The sequence below is a fragment of the Prinia subflava genome, chromosome 12 (assembly GCF_021018805.1).
Source record: "Prinia subflava isolate CZ2003 ecotype Zambia chromosome 12, Cam_Psub_1.2, whole genome shotgun sequence".
NCBI lineage: Eukaryota > Metazoa > Chordata > Aves > Passeriformes > Cisticolidae > Prinia > Prinia subflava.
In genome coordinates, this window is record NC_086258.1 from 5613154 (window position 1) to 5632092 (window position 18939).

General features: G+C 43.4%; 2 protein-coding genes across 7 annotated transcripts in view; both read left to right on the top strand.

Moving 5' to 3' along the window:
* Positions 1-146: 146 nt before the first annotated feature.
* Positions 147-10520, top strand: GLE1 (GLE1 RNA export mediator). Its single transcript, XM_063409501.1, has 16 exons — positions 147-342; positions 699-920; positions 1988-2113; positions 2277-2425; positions 2746-2806; positions 3085-3339; positions 4063-4291; positions 4415-4530; positions 4689-4758; positions 5083-5225; positions 6051-6241; positions 6676-6805; positions 7113-7217; positions 8160-8242; positions 8389-8452; positions 9143-10520. The coding sequence occupies exons 1-16, from the start codon at positions 247-249 to the stop codon at positions 9209-9211; spliced, it is 2109 nt and encodes a 702-aa protein (XP_063265571.1). The 5' UTR covers positions 147-246; the 3' UTR covers positions 9212-10520.
* A 1296-nt stretch (positions 10521-11816) lies between these two features.
* SPTAN1 (spectrin alpha, non-erythrocytic 1) overlaps positions 11817-18939 on the top strand; it is a 46022-nt gene continuing 38899 nt past the window's right edge. For 5 of the 6 annotated variants that reach the window (XM_063409751.1, XM_063409754.1, XM_063409753.1 and 2 more), the window contains exon 1: positions 14903-14950. In XM_063409751.1, the coding sequence (XP_063265821.1) occupies positions 14918-14950 (33 nt within the window). In that variant the 5' untranslated portion in view covers positions 14903-14917. Of the gene's footprint in view, positions 11966-14902; positions 14951-18939 lie in introns of those variants that run through there. The other variant, XM_063409755.1, reaches the window with a different exon arrangement.

Below are 18939 nucleotides of genomic sequence, written 5' to 3' on the forward strand. Positions count from 1 at the left end.
AAATGGAAAATCGCTGAACCTGCGGTTGTTTTCCCGGCCCGCGTTCCTCAGCCATCGCTGCCGGGGGCGGGACTCGAACCCGCGGCCCTGGCGGGCCCTGCCCGTCCGCCGGGGGGCGGCCCCGCCCCTTCCGCCCGGCGCGAGGCGGATGCGGCCATTGCGGGCCGGAAGGGGCGGGACGGGCCCGGCCCGGCCGTGAGGGGCCCCTGGGACCGGCGGGACCCGCTGGGCCCGGACAGGATCGCCATGGAGTCGTGGGAGCTCCGCTTCGACACCCTGGAGGCCCTGCGACTCTCCAGCAAGGGGCAGCTGAGCTACTGCAGGCGCTGGCAGGAGGATGAGGTGAGGGCTCGCTCCGGGAGTCGGCCCTGGCCGCTGGGAAACACGGACCGCTCATGTCGGTGACTCGGGGCTTGAAACACCCCCAGACCGGGTCCAGGCTCGGGAGCGCGGGGTCAGGGAGCGGGGCTGGCCCGAGGGGGTTCAAATGCCCTGCAAAAGTAGGAGAGTCCTACTTTTCTGTTCTGCAAGAGTAGGAGAGGAAAAAGTGTTGGAAAGACAGCAGGAAAAAGGGTTAAATGGGATACTGAGCTGCGATGGTAAAGCAGCAACTGACTGTGCAGCTGTGCTAATGGTGTGTTAAAGTTTTATGGAATGTTAAAGTTGTGTCGGATTCAGGGAGAATGTTTTCTCTGAAGGCTGCCTTGGAAGGATGCGTGGCTCCCATTGAGCTCTCCCCTTACTGCGGCTGGGTGCTGGACAGCCTTGGTGGGCAATTAGCCCAAGAAATCACACCCTCCGGGACTTCAACGCCCAAACAATCCACTCCACTCCCCAAACGGGCATCTGCGGAGAAGATCCCGCCTGGCAGCCACCGGAGCTCTTCATCACCTTCATCTACAGAGCCCAGTGAGACCAAGGTAGCTCTCTGATTGTAATCCATATGTTTATGGAGCAGCTGTGAGGAAAAAGTCCTAACTCGCTGCCATAAATTGTCAGATTAAGGCTGGTTTGTGCTCTGTTAATTTATGGGGAAAACATCCTTAGTTTTATTTTTTTTTGTGGCATGAACAGGTGATGATAAAATTAGTATATACAGTATTTTAATAGAAGAGTGTTTCACAGCAGACCCAAAGCAAACTCCACTTTTCACCCTATCTGAGGAGAATAGTTGGAGCTCTGTTGTGTTATGGATTAGCTGCACAGAATTCATCCATTTGGAGGGATAAGTTTACAGAAGAGGGGCGGGGCTGTTGTAAAAGTCTATGAGTAACCACACTGGGTTCTCTGGAGTCTTTGAGTGGCTTACAAATATTCTGACTCTATTTTATGAGGCAGAAGAGTAGGAAGCTGGGCAGTGAGCAGTTGAGTTTTGGAAGTAATTAAGTTGATGAAGCCATTTCATGATTTCCCTCTGGAAAGAGAAATGTCCATTGTTTTGCTCAGTGATGACTTCACCACATGACAGTGATACTGAGCAGCAAAGTTTTGTATCACCCTGCCTCTAGTAGACTTAAAAATATATTGTGAGGAAGAGATATTAATGAAGCAGCAAGATGTGATAAACTTGGTAAGAGAGTCACAAGACTCCTCCTGACGAATGATTCGAAGTATAAACCTGTCTTGACTTCTTCCAGTGTCACATCTTCCCTTTCTATTCAGAGGACATGAGGGGTTGTCTGGGCTTTCCAGGTGTCAGTTGACCTTTGTCAGTGTCCTTGAGACTCTTGCTGTGTCTGCTCCCAGTTTTAGTGACTGGAAAAGTAATTATCTCAATCTCATCAATGTGCTGGAGGACACTCAGAATAGCGGGGTTTCACTGCTGGGGTGCATGACTGCTCTAGAAAAGTGTATTTGTTAGTTATTTTGTCTGTTTCTTCACAGTTAATAGTTTAGGAGACCTGCTTTATCTGCTTTGTCTGTTTTCCTCTGTGAGTTGCTGATCCTGTGCTTAGTCGCTGATTTTGCCTTTATGCTGACCATGCAGGAAAATGATCATCTTACTCTCCTGGAAATAAATCAAGAAGTTGTTCCAGCAGTTCTGTCATCTAAAGTTGCAAAAGTCGAAGGCTGTATCCGGATGTATGAAGAGCTGCACAGGCTGAAAGCAAAGGTAAGAAAAAATGATTGAGGGGGTGTCTGTGAATCCCAGGAGAGCTCCACAGTCAGAGATAACAGTGCAAAGGTGGCAAGTTATAAATGTTGGGCAGTTTATTACGTGTTTTCTTCTGTCCAAATTGTTCAGTGCCTACCTTTGGTGCCCCTCTGTAATGCAGGAGAGGCTGAGGCAGCGGCAGGAGGAGCAGGAGCAGATGGTGAGGGCAGCCTACGCCCAGGCCAGCGAGCAGCTGAAGCGCTTCGATGAACTGAGGGAGCTAAAGAGGCACCAGGAGTTCCAAGAGTTGCAAGAAGTCATGGAGAAGAGGTGAGATTATCTCTGGTATCATTAGAATTTTATAGCACTTAATCAAAGTGAGGATTAATTCCTGTTCCTGACTATTCTGTGCTAGTCACTTGTGATTGGAAATCCCACCTTCTGCTTGTCTTGCGTTAACTATCCTGTTAGAGTTTGACTGTCAGAGCAGATGTCCAGCTGTTGTTGAGGTTTCAGTGCTTAGAAAAAAACAATATTTGTGATAGCCGAAGTTCCTTTAGCTTGTTTTAAGAATAACTTACTGTGTGTTGGTTTGTATTTTGTCTCCTGAATGTCTTGAATACAGTTTTCTGTCTTTATGTGTATTATAGCTCAAAGGAGGCTCAGGGGCAGCAAGAGAAGTTGAAGGAAGAACACCGACATAGAGCAAAGGTCTGAGACTCTTAAGAATTGTCTTTCATAGAAGACCGTGACTGCTGGGTGGGAATTGGAAAGACCAATTGATTTATTTGTATTTCCATGACACTCTGAAGTGAGGATGGATTTTCTGGTGCTATCCTGGGCACCTGCTGCAGTGTGGAAATGCAGTAAAGGCAATTGTGTCATAGGAATGGGAAGGCCCTGTAGAGCTGGAGTCATCAGACCAGAGAGGAACAGTACAACTGGAGTTATTGAAGTATTTTATGATTCTTGTGTCTTTGTCTCCCCAGATATTGAACCTAAAATTGCGTGAGGCAGAGCAGCAGAGGCAGCGCCAGGAGGAGCTGGAACGTTTGCGCAAGGAGGAGGGCCAGGAGAGGCTGCGTCGCCTTTATTCCATCCAGGAGGAGCTGCTGCAGCTGAACCAGCAGATTGATCCCAACTACAGGCACAAAGACTTGCCCAGAATCGATCTGTCTGCATACAGCAATCGTGGCAACCAGATCTGTGGGCTGGTGTCAGGGCTCATCCGCACCACCAGCGAGGTACCGGCTCTGGAGTTGTGAACTTGGGCTGTCATTCCTTCATACAGCTCCCTGTAGCTGTCTTCAAAGGCAGCTTGTCATGAGGCCCTTAAATGAGATGTCACAGCAATGTTTTTAGATATTCATCCTATAAAGCACCCAATTTCAAAGGGGAATTCTTTCCTCTGGCATTTCAGCTGTTCTCTTGAAAATGGCTTATCAAAATGCATGAGAACTTCTACAAGAGACAGACTCAAATTAAACTCTTGGTGCTGTAAAGTTCCCTCTGTGACAGTGGACTGGTTCATGAATTGTTAAATACTGAACATCTTATGGTTCTCCTCTGCTCATAAGCTTTTCTGCAGTAGCTGGCTTTCCTTGATGTTTTTTTCTTTCTAGGGTGGGATACAAATCTTGAAATATAAAACACTAATAAGGCTAATCCTGTTTTCCAGCTTGTCACAGCTGGCTTTCAGCAGAGGGAGCTGTCGGAGGTTTGCATTAGAGTTCACTTACACTTGCCTGAGTGTATTCTTAATTTTTGTTGTCCAAGATCTTATGAGACTTAGTCATGGACTTACATTCTTTACAAATATTATGACCAATGTTCTGTACAAATAAAGGAGATGGGGAATAAAATATGTAGTTAGCTCCCAGGCAAATGCTTCAAAGGCTCCTTGCTCTTGGCTCTGTGACACTGGAACCAAAGGTTAATGCTGTGTTACCTGTTGTGTTTCCTGGCAGAGAGGGTTCCCAACCCAAGCAGATGTGGCCAGCACTGAACGAGCCCTGCAGGAGATGCGAGGGCTGATATCCAGCATGCAGCAGGAAATCACTGCAGCTCTAGAAGAAAAAAAGAGGAAAGATGAAGAGGAAAAGAAACAAAAACAGAAAGAGTTAGAGAAGAAAGAGCAGATGAAGAGTCAGACTCCTGCCCCTGCACAACAGTCAGGGGGAAAGCAGCAGAAGGAAGGTTGGTTAGATGTCTTTAAAAACCTTTTTTATTCCTTTGCCTTGCAATTTTTTAAATGAGTTTTCTCACTAGAGGTTTAGGTCTTTCTTAGTTATCATCTTTTTTGTTTTTTTTTAATTACAGGACTTCAAGTTAAAACAGAAGAAAGTATCATGCAGTGGTACCAGCAACTTCAGGATGCTGCTGAGCAATGTGTTGCTGCTTTCAGTGAAATTGGAAACTGCAAAGGCAACACTGAGGTAAGAACAAATTATTCATACTGTTGAAGAGAGATTATTTTAATTTCTAGGGCAAATAGGATAGCTTTCATTTGCAAAAAATTAAAAAACTCTCTTGTAGCAGACTTTGTTACCACTTGGTTTCGAAAGGATTTTAAAGTTGTTCGTTTTTTCTCCAGGTGAAGAAGATAAAAACAAACTTGCAGAAGGCAGCTACAATCCCTGTGAGCCAGATCTCTAGCATATCAGGTCAGGAAAACAGCAAGAGCTCAATCCCACTGAAATTCCTTTTGCTTTAAAGATTTTATCAGGGCACAAGCATATCAAGTGTCCCTGTAATTTCCCTAAGGCAGAAAGCTGACCTGCACAGAGCCTTTCTCTGCAGTAGGGTTTGCCTGTGTTTTGAGGGCCTGTTGCTTCCTTTCTTCATCAGGATTAAGTTTGGTTCATCAGATGGAGCAAAGGTGCCCTCTGGGGTGTGGGTCTGGTGTTCATGAGCTTGATGTGGTCTGGGTAAGCCTTGTCTGCTGTTCCCTTCTCTTCTTTTCCCATACTTTCCTTGTGTATTTGCAGGCTCTAAGCTGCGAGAGGTGTTTGACAAGATCAATAACCTTCTGTCTGGGAAGCCTGTTCAAACTGAAGGGCAAGCGGTGTCAGTGACTCAGCATCCACAGGGGCTGGAGTTTGTTTGTTACAAACTTGCAGAGAAGTTTGTGGTAAGGAAATCTCTTTTTTGGCGTGGCACAGATAGCCAGTGCTCTAGGGGATGCTTTTGGACACTGAACTGTCTCTTCAGCTGTGAAGAACCAAAATCATTGGGTGTTCAGTTTTCCTGTGTTAATGCAGTGAAAAAACTTCGTTTCTCTTTTCCTTCCAATCCTTATTTTATTTCTTCTAGGAGGAAAAACTCCTTTAATTTTCAGGCTTACACCTTATATATTTTGAATCAGGAAGGGACAGTGTTATGGAAAATAGTTTGATAGTTAATTTATGGTGAATCACAAAATTATGTACAGGCTCAAACCTTATATCGTGGCAGAATTTGGGGGAGAAAAAACCCAACACTAAGGCTCAAGAGGCAACCTGCAGTCCCTGCTTTGCTGTTAGCACCTCTCAAGAAATTAAGTTTGTTTTTTGAAGTTGACAGTATTTTTCTCTTGTCTTTATTTGCAAAATTTGGGCTGTTTGAAACTTTCATCCCTGCAGGAACAAATGCATGCAAAAATCAGCCCATAGAATAAAACTGTGACTGATTTGTAAACATTTGAAAGTGATTGTTTGGGTTGAGAATGTCTGTGCAGCGTGCACTTTGAGCCTCTGTTTGCTAATCCCATTTTTCTATCCTGAGCCAGAGTTTATTGTCATCCTCTGTGGGAGCTGAGGATATGCAGCTTCATCAGCTTTTCTATCCATGGCTTTATAGCCATGGAAACGTTTGGATCCTTTAATAAAGGCTGACTACAAAAATGAGGAGGTTTTTTTTTTTTGCCTGAGAAATGACTTGAAGTAGTGGTGGCTGACTTTCCTTTTCCACCCTCCAGAAACACGGGGAAGGAGAAGTATCTTTTCACCATGATTCAGCTTTCCCAATTGCTGTGGTGCTCTCAGGAATCTGGGAATTACACCCTCGAGTCGGAGACATCTTTTTAGCTCACCTGCACAAAAAGTGCCCATATTCTGTGCCATTTTACCCTGCTTGGAAAGAAGGGACTTCTATGGAAGAGTATCAGAGGTAAATTTATTACTGGACTTTTTCTATGAACCCTGCAAGGGTGTAGACTGTTCTGAGTGAACTCCTCTCTCCCCCATCCCTGGGCACAGAGGCCTTGACTCTGCAGGTTCACTCACAAGTGTGTAAAAACCATCCTGTTCCCACCCCCTGCCATGGCAGGGACACCTTCCTCTAGAGCTCAGAGCCCCATCCAGTCTGTCCTTGAGCCTTTTCTTGGATGGGGCAGCCACAGCTTCTCTGTGACTTGTTCCAGTGCCTCACCAAATGGTGGAACATTTGATCCAGAGGGTAATGATCAGACTTTCCAATAATTCCTGCATATTTTTGAAAAATCCCTATTCTCAGTAGAGTGGACTTGAATTAAGCTGAGAACTGCAGGGATTCAGGTGAATGTGTCTTGCTGTACTAAATCTAGAATGTTTTCTCATACTAAGGATACTTGGATATGAAGTTCATGATTCTAAAGTGGAAGAACAAGATCATTTTCTTAAAAGGATGTCAGGAATGATCCGTCTCTATGCTGCCATCATTCAGCTCCGGTGGCCTTATGGGAACAAGCAAGGGGTACGTGTGTGGCATTGTACTTAGAACCTTGTTACCATCCCAGGAGTCCATTAAATGTATTGGAAGCTCATTTTGTGGTTGAGGTGTGCTGAATTTAGGCTCAGGATATATTTGAAGGAAAATGGTTATAACCATGATGAACAAAGCAATGCCAAGTGATTCATGGTGTTTCTTTATGTTATCAAAACGATCACATTTTATGTCAAGTGTTATAAAGAAGAAAGTCAATCAGAAAACTGTCTGTTTTGATAATTGTGTTTTGCAAGTCATGAAGCAAGTGCTGAGTGGGTTCTTTGTTGCTTTGCAGGCACATCCTCACGGCCTGAGCTACGGATGGCGCTGGCTTGCGCAGATGTTGAATCTGGAGCCTCTGGCAGATGTGACAGCTATGCTGCTTTTGGATTTCCTGGAAGTAAGTGGTGTGGATAACTGTTAGTAGTGAAATGTCACCAGTTCAGATCCCTTTTGAGCTCTGAAGGGATTGCTGAAGTGAGATTCACAGCATATTTTTTTAAACTTGTTCTTACTCCTTCAGAAAGGAACGTGAATATTTCCACATTCTTGCAAATACAGCTTTGGAGATGAATGATTTCAAAATGTTTTTATAAGCACAAATTCTGTTGTATTTGATTCTGTTTAAGGTTTCTGGTATTTTAAAAATAGGTGTATGGTCTTATATAATGTCTGTTCCAAGCACTTGGCAGTTCTTTCAGTGCAAGGAGGTCCTGTGGCTGTTCCAGCCAAATTAGTGCATAAAACAGGATAGATTTTTCAGGCTGAAAAGATCAGAGCCTGATAGATATTAATCCTGTATCCTAAGATACAGGCCTGTGCTAAATAAGAGCTAAAGTTAAAGGCTGAAGTCAGGGGACACAAACACTGTTGAACACAAGCAGCTTCTCTGCTCTTCAAATGCTTCTAAAGAATTGTAAAAGTACAGATGAGAAAGTGGGAAGTGAAATACCCCATGGGGGATTCTGTTAGGAATTCTGAAGCCAGAGGAACATTTGTCCTGTAAGCTGTGTGGAGAAAGCTGATGAATCACAGCACACAGCAGTAATCCCAGTGGGGAAATGACCAGCAGATAGTGTTAGGGAAGAGAACTATTTTTGGAGGGAGACTGGGGTGAAATGAAGGGTAACAATGCATATCAGTGGCCACCACAGTCAACATGAAAAAAGGTAATTGTGGTAGCAGTAACAGGATTTAGCAGATTTGCTTGTTTTAGTGTAGGTGTATTTCTTTAAATGTCTGAATAAAGCATGAAGTCAGTATGGAACAGGTACATTGCAGCTGTCATGCAAGTCTGAAACCCAGTTCTGTAACCTGCACTTTGTGCCTTTGTGTATCACAGGTGTGTGGCAATGCTCTGATGAAGCAGTATGGCATTCAGTTCTGGAAAACAATGTTCTTTATCCAGAAATCCTATATCCCAAGGTAGGATGTCTGGGGTGAGGAGTGTTGGTGTTCGCTCTGAAATGACTCATCAATGTTTTCCAATCTCTGCCATCCACCCCCACACCCACTTGTGAATCAAACCCAACTTTCTAAATAGATTTTGAAATGTGCTGTTGTTTCTGCAGAATTGAAGCTGTGACCAGCACTGGCCAGATGGGCTGTTTGTCACGTTTGAAGAATTTCGTGCAGGTAAAGCAGTTTTGGGGGTCTTTTTTGTTCATTTAATTTTCAGGTGTTTTGGTTTGTTTTTTTTTCTTTTCCCATCACTGAATATATGCATCATTTAGATAATGAGGCTGGCACTGCTTGCTGCACATCTTGTAATTCAGACCTCTCTCTATGATCTAACCCATCTTTTGTAACTTTTCAATTACTGAATTACCTTAATGATAGTAATGATGTCAAACATCTTGCTGCTTTCTTACCTCACATCTAATTTTTATCAATGAAAATGTATTTTGATTATAAAGGAAGATCATTGAGAGGAAATGTACAGGTTGAGGAGGATTCTGCTGAGTCATTTCTGTTACAGCTATTTCTTATCAGCAGTTGCTGGTTTTTAGCACTTGTCCTAATTAAATATATGGGGAAGTGACACTTTGAACTGCTCTCTGTAGTGTTTGTTTGGCATTGCAGTCTCCATATTTTTTTAATAAAGGTTGCAAAACTGTAAAATACTTGATTGTTTAAATTAAATTGACTTAGATTATGATATTAAAATATGACTTGGAAGTTGTACTTCCATTTCATAATTAATTGTGGTACATTTTCTTACTAATGCTTTGAATGTATAGTAAGAGCCATTAGAATTCCTGAGAAGAGATGCCTAATTAAGGTACACGTTTATTTATCTTGATTATTTGTCTTTCTCTCCATTAGAAATGTCTACAGGCAGAGGAAATTCCATTACCAAAGGGCATTCTGACACCATCCTTTTGGAGAACATAAGTCAGTCTGTATTTCCTTTCACCTTAACGTTTAATTCAAGAAGATTGATTTGTTAGACTTAGAAGCTAATTGTTGCATTATAAGTTTTTGTATAATAAATTACTGAAACTTCAAGAGTTTTCCTTCATATGTTTAATCATGAGGAAGATGCTTTAAATCCACTGTCCTGATGGCTCCAGAGGTTAAAGACTCTTGGACTGAAAAATTGCACAGTGCTGTTCAGCTCATGGAAAATACCTCACAGCTTTATGAACTCTAAACAGCGTAACCAATCTCAAACTTATTGCTAGAACTTTATTTTTGTATTTCTTACATCTTTTATAATTCAACTGTAATAATGCTGATGGACTTGTTTGTCTCAACATCATCTGAAATCTGTGGTGAAGTTGGTGAAGGTTGAGCAGTTCTGACTCTCACCTCCCTTGGATGTAACTTCACTCCAGAAGTGGACTCTGGGTTAAAGGGAAGAAGACTTACTGCTCCAAAAGGTTTGTGGGGGAAAGAAAAGCCCCTGTAACAATTGAAATTCTATGGTTTTTTCTCTTGTAGAGGGACAGTCAAGAAAATCCTCAGCTCCTTGATGAATACAGGAGATGGGAAATCTGTTGGATTTACATTGAGCTGTCCTTGAACTGTTTTGATGGCCTCTAAGATGAGAAAATTTACTTCTGAGTTCTACAACATAGTTAATTATTCTGACATTCTGCTGCAAGTTGAAAATTATGTTTTTACCAGACTGGAGTTTGTCTTTCCTAGAGGCACCACGGTTTGAAGCTGTAGAACATGGAGTTGAGGCCATATGAGAATATGAATTTGATTTTCTATATAGTTCTTGAGATTTCTGAGAAATGGTTGTGACATGTGCTTTGAAATTCAGGCCTGTAAAACTGTTAAAGCTGTCTTTAAAATGGTCTAGTACCTAAGTTAATTTTTTATTTGGCTTATGTATTTTGTAAACTGACTCTGGAATACTTCAGACTCCTGTTACCTTGTGATTGTTCCGGGAAATTGGAAATATCCTCCTGGTGTCCATTTTGCCAGATAACTCTGAAGCAGTGCAACTTTTATTAGTATACTTGGAAATGTACAAGGTTTTTTAATACTGAGTGGAGATGTTTTAATTATATATTGCATATCTGTGATTATGGGGAGATTCACTTTGCCAAGACAGTAATTGGTCCTGTCTGTTAGAAACAATTGTTTTCCTGTGCCAAGCCCAAGGAAGAATTTGATGATGTACTTATAAAATACTTTTTTTGCTGACAGCTACTTGGGGTTTCTAACATTTGTTTGGTAAATAAAAGTATATATTTTTATAAAAAAAACAAGATATCCTTTTCTGCCTCAGTAAAGAGCATCCACATATCTACTATTTTAAAAATACTAATAAGGTTTTCTAAATGAGTAATGTGTGTGCTTTATAAGAGTCAATATTTATTTTTAGATGTAGCTTGAGGTTGTGTCTGCTGCTTGAGCTGAATGTTTGACTTGTTTTTGTCATTTTAGCAGGTTTGGATGTTAGCCAGTTGGTGTTGTGAAGATGCAGTGCAAATAAGGTCATATGCATATACCCCTGGTGGTTTTAAATGTATGTTTATATCAAATATGACTATGGAGAGCATTGCAGATGTGGAAATGCTGTGCCTTCAGGACTAGATGCATCAAAGTTGGTGTGAGTCAGACTCCTGCTTGGAGACAGGAGTTCCAGGCAGTCCCAGGGATGCGATGTCACCATAAGTGCCTGTGCTTCCAATTAAGTACTTCACTCATATAAAGTGTTATTAATTCACAAAGCCATCAAACCCACTCACCACTTTGAGCCAATAACATTCTTGCTGCCTTCCAGCCCTCAAATCTCTAATTATTTATTTTTTTTAGAGTGGAATGTGTCTATTTTAAACATTGATTTAATGCTGAAGGCTCATTTTCCTTTGAATTTATGCATCAGCTTTTCAGAAATAGCTTTCCCTTGACAGGCGCTCGCAGCCTTTTGATGTTGTGTCCTTGTCAGGCTGCTGGGTGACACTGCACAGTGCTTCAAGCAGGCACTCTTACCTGTACATCTGGATATAAATTTTATAGATATATATGGGGAGGAGAGGGCGTGTGTGTTATACAGATAGAGGAATACATATCTGTATAATGTAAAACTAACGAAGCTGCTGCTTTGACCGTGGCTGGATGCTGCACAGGTGACCTGTCCCCATCACTGAGTTGCAGAACCTCGACTCTCTGAGACCCAAACTGACTCTGACTGCGGAGAAGGGGGCAGAGACCCCTCTGCCGCCCTCCTGCGAGCACATTTTAACCCATTCCCGCTCTAATCGTGTGGATTTGTGGTGCCCGAGGCCGGTCCCTGCAGGGCACGAATGCCCTCCGCACCCTGCTCCCCCGCTCGGCTCTTTCCGGTGCCGCTCGGTTCCTTCCGAAACCCCTCGTTCATTTCCGTACCCTCTCCCTCGGTATTTTCCGAACACCTCGGTCTCTCCGGAACTGCTCGTCCCTTTCGGATTCACTCGGCTCTCTCCGGTGCCCCATCGTTCACCGGCGGAGCTCGGGTGGGCGTGGCCTCCCCTTTTTTCTTTCCCGATTCTTTCCGAAGTCCTTCGTCTCTTTCCGTCGACCGGGCAGGGCCGCTCTGCGGCGCTGACGTCACCTCCGGCCCGGCTATAAAAGGGCGGGTGCGGGCGGCGCGCGCGGTCCGTGGCGGAGGGCGCGGAGCCGGCGGGAGGTCGCTGGGCACCCACAGACCCGGTGAGGGGATGGGGCGGAGGGCGGGCGGGGGGCGCCGCGCGGCGTTCACCGCGCCCGGCTCGGGCTCGCCCAGCCCCGCACGCACAGCCCGGCACAGGTGTGCGGGTGAGCCGGGGAAGGCTAGGGCCGGCCCTGCCTCCGCAGGCGTCCCGGCCGCCGCTCGCTCTCCTCCTCCGCGGCTCCGCCGGGCGGTTCTTTATCGCGGGACGCCGCAGAGCCGGGCCCGGGGTCTCCCTGCGGCCCTCGGGCGAGCGGAGCGGAACGGAACGAAGGGCGGGGGCGCGGCGCGGGTGAAGGGCGGGCGGGCAGGGAGCGGCCACAGCCGCCCTGGGCAGCGCGACCCGCGGCTGGAATCCCATTCAGCGCCCCGGGGAGGGACAAACAGGCGGAAAATAACATCCCCGGCGGCTAACAGCCCCCGCCGTGCCCGCCCGTCCCTTCAGGGGTGCCACCCAGCATTTCCTGGGGAGAATTCCCGGGGGATGCAGCCCCCGGCGCTCCGCGGCGCCGGGAATCCTTGCACAGCAATGGCTCCCGCGGCTGCCCAGCCCTGTGCAAGGTCAGGAGATGCGGCTCGGAGCAGGAAGGAGCGATGGAGGGGCCGGGGCAGCGGGGACAGCCCGCGCCGCAGCGCCCGGGGGTCTCCGGGCACGGCCGGACCCGGGGCTGGCTCCGCAGAGCTGCCAGGCAGGGAGGCATTTCAGTGCAATCTCCCGACCTCTGTTCCTTTCGTATATGTGTTACTTTGTATGTAGGGCAAGGTCTACTGCTTCCTTTGTAAAAGAATCTGGATTTGTCCCTGCCCTCGTTGCTTTGGGTTTGTTTTTTTTAATTATTTCTTTAAATTTTTAAATTTTTTTTTGCAAATTAAATAAATCCAAGTCAAGTGTTTCTCAGATTGTTGCCCGCATACACCTTACATGGTTATAACAGTATAAATCTGCATTGCTGGGTCATAAATATATGCCAATAGGGCAACCATTTTCCCTGATATTGAAGGAAAACCAAGCAAATGTCACTGTATATTTTTTCAGCAGGTTCCTGTTGGCTGTTCAGGATTTTTTTGTAGCTGTTTTATCGTAAACCAGGTTCGTGTTCCAGTTGAAAATGTACGTGACTCTTGAGCAGTCTTTCATACATATTTAAATAGGTTTTGAAGGGCAGTTGTCTGGAGATGGCGAATGAACATATCAGAGAAAAAAAAAAGAAAAACTAACCCCAAAAAAGCCAACTCAGCCTGAAATGGTTCTATATCTTTCTAGAAAATAAATAATCCATTTTCTTTTGGCATTTTTGTCTTTAGCAAAGTGCCAGAAGATTCCAATGACTGTGTTCACCGAAAGGCCTTAGTCAGGGATTCAGATTTGTTCAAAACAAATTTAAAATACACTGTTGGATTTTCATGCATTTATATACAACTAGCAAAGAGTTCTTCCATAAAATCTTCATCTGTCCTTATTTCTGGATTGTGTGGAGAAAATAATGGACAAAAGGTTGAACATGAGTTGCTTTCTGCTGCATTGTGTGCAGGATCTTTAACTGTAATAATGGATTTGTTAAGATGTGGAAAATACTTGAACCAAGATAACAGGCTACATTGTTCACAAGAAGTAATTTATTTCTATTTTTGTTGAATTAAAAAGCCGCAATATCTATATTGGTCAGACTGAAATCAAAAATTTATTTAAAGAAATAGATTTAGATATAATGCTTATATGAGATCTGTAGTTCAGGAAGTTAAACATCATTCTAGTTGATTTTTTAAATAAAAAAGGTAGCAACAATAGCAGAAATGGTGGTTACATTTACACATTTTAAGCATTTTTTGCATATTTTTCTCCTGCATAGCAGTAGGATAAGAGAGGCTGTAATCTCGGTGCAGGGTGGTACCTCTCGGTGAGAAATTTGTATTTCTCAACTATGACGTTTACAACTAACCTTAGTAATTTAACACAAATAACTTGCTATCTTTGCTCCCATTTTTTTTTTCGGCCCGTTGAATGTATTTATGGGGTTGTAACTGTTTTAATCATAAATACATCGCTTTTTGGAGACAAGTGATCACTTCCCCTTTATCGGAGGAAATCATACGAATTCCTCCCTTTTCTCCTCTGCTCGTCAGTGCAGTGTGGGAGTTTGTTTTTTCCATTTGTCCCTGGCGTGAGTGTAGGCAGCAGAAGAATGGGGTGGAGCAGCTGCAGATGCCGTGGATGGAGGCTGAGGCTGCGCTCCCGGGCTGCCCGTGCCTCCAGCGGAGGGAACTGCAGCGGGCACAGGTGAAGCTGCGAATGCCACAGGGACCTCCGCAGCTCCAGCAGGGACAAAGGCACACACACACCGCTGCAGTGTTCCATGGAGGCATTGCAGCGTGTCCGTGGGGCTGGGGAAGGCAAGGGAATTTTCAGCTGTAAATTCGATGGATTGGACACTCTTAACAGCTACATCTCAAAAAAAAAACAACCAAAAAACCGTTCTGTCGCAACTGCTACTTCTTGTCCATTTCTTGTTGTGGCAATTGAAAGTCCACATTTTTGTAGATACTTGCATTCCAAACTTTCTGGTTGAATTTGTGTCTTCAAATTAAGCCGTCACACTTGATTATGCTGTAGCAAGAACCATCATTTGCCAAGTCCAGATAACTTGCTTTACTTTCTGTTTTGACCTTCAGATTCTGGTGGGGTTTTTTTGTTTGTTTTGAACTAACTGGAAAGGTTAGTACCTTCTGAATTAACAAAGTTTTCCTGATGATCTTGTAACCTTTTTTTTGCATGGGGTGTCTGTAATTTTCAATAGCTTGGGTAACACTTAACACCAAATTGTTTCATGTGACAAGCGAAAGGAAAGTAATTAACACATACTGTGACAGAGAATTTCAGCTATATCCTTATACTGGTCATCAGTTGAACGTTATCTTGATTTCCCCCTCCCTTTTAGACTCCACATTCCTCCATCATGTTCTCATCGTTTCGTAAAGTCAAAGTCCAGGTATTTTTCTGTAATGCATGAAGTGCCTTTGCCACACTTGCCTGCCTTTATTGCAGTGACCTGTTTGTAACAAAAGCCACTAGTCTGAATTTATTCTATACACCAGGTACTTTATTTGCACACAGTGTGTGTCTGATCTGCCTTTCCTTTAATACTTTGGAGTTGCCTGATTTCTGTCTGTTATGCATGATGTGTGAACATTTCATAGGAGTTATAGCTGAATATAATCAGGTTTTGATACTGATTAATTTTCCAAGAGGTTTTTATTTTAAAACGTACTTGAGTGGAATCTTTTTCTTTATAGCATCTGCAAATCAACCGTGAGGAGATTTGCAGTGTAGAACATTGTACATTCAAAGTTGGCTTTGGTTCCTATTCATCCACTTTCACAAATTTGTAATCCTTGAGTTGTTGTGGTGTAACTGTTTCTACACTGTGATGCCTTTATTTCAGTGGTGATAAATAAGATATATGCACAGACTTCATCTGGGCAACACAAGCAACTAGATTTTATTTGGAAATGGTAGTGATGTAAATGTTTATAATACAATTAAAATGATAATGAAAAGATAATAAATGGAGATGAAAAACACTGGGGTTAATTATATAATCTTGCATTACCTGAAAACTCTGCATTTCTGCAATGCAGTCAAGGTAATTTGCTTTCTCAGGAGTCTCAGCAGAGTGCAGTCCTTGCCAGCCCTGGATAGATTTATCAAAGGTCTGTGATGTCAAAGCAAAAACAAATCCAAAAAAGCCCCCTTCTATGTAAAGACACCAAATTCAGGTTCACATTTCAACTGCTCTTGTTTAAATAGTAGAATTGAGATTTTAAGATTAAATGCCTAAAAATGAACAGGTTTTTATCTGTCTTCATATTTCAAAAGTGCATAGTTGAGGCTGTGCTCAAACCCTCTTGTCAGCCTAACTCACCAGCTTTGCAACCACATTGGTTTAGGCAATTTACATTCATTTTTTCTTCTAATGTGACAGTTTCTGTGTCCCTGCAATACCTGCTTAAATTTTGGGGCTGGCTTGAATTTTACCTGCACTATGGTTAGTCTGTAGATGTCTACAGCATCAAGCAGCAGCTTCAACATATCTTGATTTTTTTTTTTTTTTTTAACTGCAGTGCTTGACTGATTTTTCTGGCTCAGAATTCATGGAGGTTTGGGGCTGTTAGTGACCTTCCTTAATAGCATATTTGGTCACTGTTCTGCTGTATGTAGTCTAACCATAAAATATCTTTATTTTATGCTGTTTAATTCAACAAACCAAAAGGCCGGCATCAGTTTTGTCCCAATACTGTTTTAAATCTCTAGGACAGGATAAGGCATTCTTTAGCTCCTTCTCTATAACACAACATGCTCAGGCTTCCTTTGCAGGAGCCAGTTCTGTGCATGTTTTCAGAAGGATTCTCTTTGGTTTTTCCAGCAGTACAAGTACTTATAGACTTAGAAGTATTTATATTCCCTAAACCAGGCAGTCATGGTGGTTTGTTTCTTCCCTGGTGTTTTGAGGGTGCTGTGAATGAGAGAAATGAAAGCTGAGAAAAATACGTGTTATTCTTTTTGTCTCTGTCCTTTTGAAGGTTATTTTCACATCCATTTTTTGCTTGAAGAAGAAAGATCAGCAATCTGTTCCCATTCCCCAGGAGGGAGTAGCTGATACCAGTTAAATCTTCTTTAGACAAGATTGACGATGTGTGATGCTGATGAATATTAAAAAGAAATGCATTGAGCTGTTCATGTGTGCATACTTGGGAAGCAGGAATGTTTTGGAAGGGAAAATATTTCTGTTACAGGCTACTGCTGAGGTCATGGATGCTGAATATATGTAACACATCAAAACTTGTCTTAAAAGAAAATTATTTTACTACTTCTGAAGATCTTTAGGTACTGATATCTGATTCTTTTCAGGCAAAGGAGTTTAATTTTTTTAAACTTCAAGTAATTGTGTTTAAAAATACACTAAAATCTTCTGCCTAGCACTGAATGTATTTCATATTTGTGCTTTAAATCCCTGAAAACATGTTTTGGTAAGGGAAATGCTGACAGCTCTGCTGTGTGGCCCTGCTGTAATTCCTGTTGAACCCACCTCAATTCCGCTGTTCCCGAACTTGAATGGTGTTGCTGACATCATCGTTGTTGCACTGCGGTGTCTGTAAATACCTGCAGTTGTATATTTTAGTGTATTATTATGTATAATTTGTATTGACTGGGGAAGGCATAGATGGAAGGATGAGAATAATAAGTTTGTTTTGTTGTTTCAGGGTTTTTCCCTTAATTTTCGTCCTTTTTTTGGTTGGTTGGCTTTTTTTTCCTTTTTAAATAACATCACCAAAACGGTGCAGTGTGAGGAAGCGTTTCTGATTTTTTGAGTTCAGACAGAAGCTGACCTAATGTCAGTCCCACAGCACGAGAGGAGGAATGAGATGTCACCAGGACAATCCAGATCTGCTGTGTGGGGCCTGGAGGGTTCCTCAGCCCCGTCCTTATCGCCCTGCACCGCCTGTGCCGGGCGGGGCTGCAGGGGTGACACTGCTTATCTGGGGACAGCTGGCACCGTCACATCCCAGGGCTTTGCACCTTAAAAACACAAAGCACGACTTGGAGTTGGTGGAATTCGTGCAAGAAGTGCAGAGGTGTATCCTGGGTGTCTTCAAACCGTGTAGTTGAGCCAAGAAGTTTTGAACAAGTCTTGGAGGGGCGCTTGGTATTCCAGGGAGTGCTGCAGTTGGAGGTGATAACACGGGAGGGAGACTGCATTGTTCTGCAGCATCCATGACTTTTGAGATCCCAGCTCCCTGGTGGCTCTGGCAGCACAGACACTGCTGACGTCGGCTGGGGCTGCAGGAAGAACAGTCCATTATTGCTACACTAAAGCACTTCTTTTACAATTGACTCGCTGCACTGTAGTTACAAAAGGAGCCTTTCTTTTAACCAATTCCAGCAAAACCAGGAGCCAGATTGCCTGGCTTGTGTGGTGAGAGGCAAACCAGCTCCCAGGGTAAATTACAGAAGGTCTCCCATTTGGCTTTCAATACTGTGACAATGTTTGAAATGATAATTTAAATAATTTAAATATTTCCCTAGATTAATCATGTAAATAATTAAATAATTTAAAACGTTTTCGAATCACTTTGCGGAGGTTATTTTAATATTGAAGTACAAGTTGAGTTGTACTGTACAGTGGATGAGTGCACAGTGTTCCAGAGACTGACCAGGGTTTAACTTTCTCCCAGCACTGCCCAAAACCAGAATCAGCAGAGGAGCTCCAGCCATGCAGTACATCAGACCAGCTGGCACTGTGTTATTCCAGAACACAATGCAGTTTAAAAGAAGTGTTGTTGGGATTCAAACACAGCATGACAGGGCAGGAAAGGAAGCTTTTAGCAATAGCTTCCTTTCCTGAAGGAAAAAGACTGTTTGAAAGAGTGCTGGAAAAAACAGCTACTTTCCCAGTGAACCACATCTGTGCTTGAGCTTGAGATATGTTCAGGAGTTTGAGCTTTTAATACTCGGATACACTAATCAGGTGGAGATTTTGGTAACACTGCCAGGCAAAACCTGGGCTTCGTTTATGTAACAGTCTGCACACACCAGGGTGGTTTTTTTCCCTTGCCCTCTTTTGACAGTAATGAGGGGAAGAAAAAGCAAAGCTGAATTTTCTTTCCTTCCTGGAAGTGCCGCAGTGCAGTTGGGGCTCAGAGTTCATGGGAGCGAGGAGTGCTGCTGGCACGGCTGTGCTCTGGAGGGTGGGGACCTTGGAAGGGTAGCTCAGGAATGTCTGGATTCGTCCCCATATGTTCCTTTCTATCAGATTGTCCTTTTACAAGTGCTTGGAAAACGTGGCCCTGTAGATCACTTTCCAACCTGTGGAGTTTTCCATACAATTATGCGAGATACATGTCTAATTAAAGCATACAGCTAACTAATGACTAAATAACAATTTAATATTTAATGACGTATTTTAACTGATTGGCCATG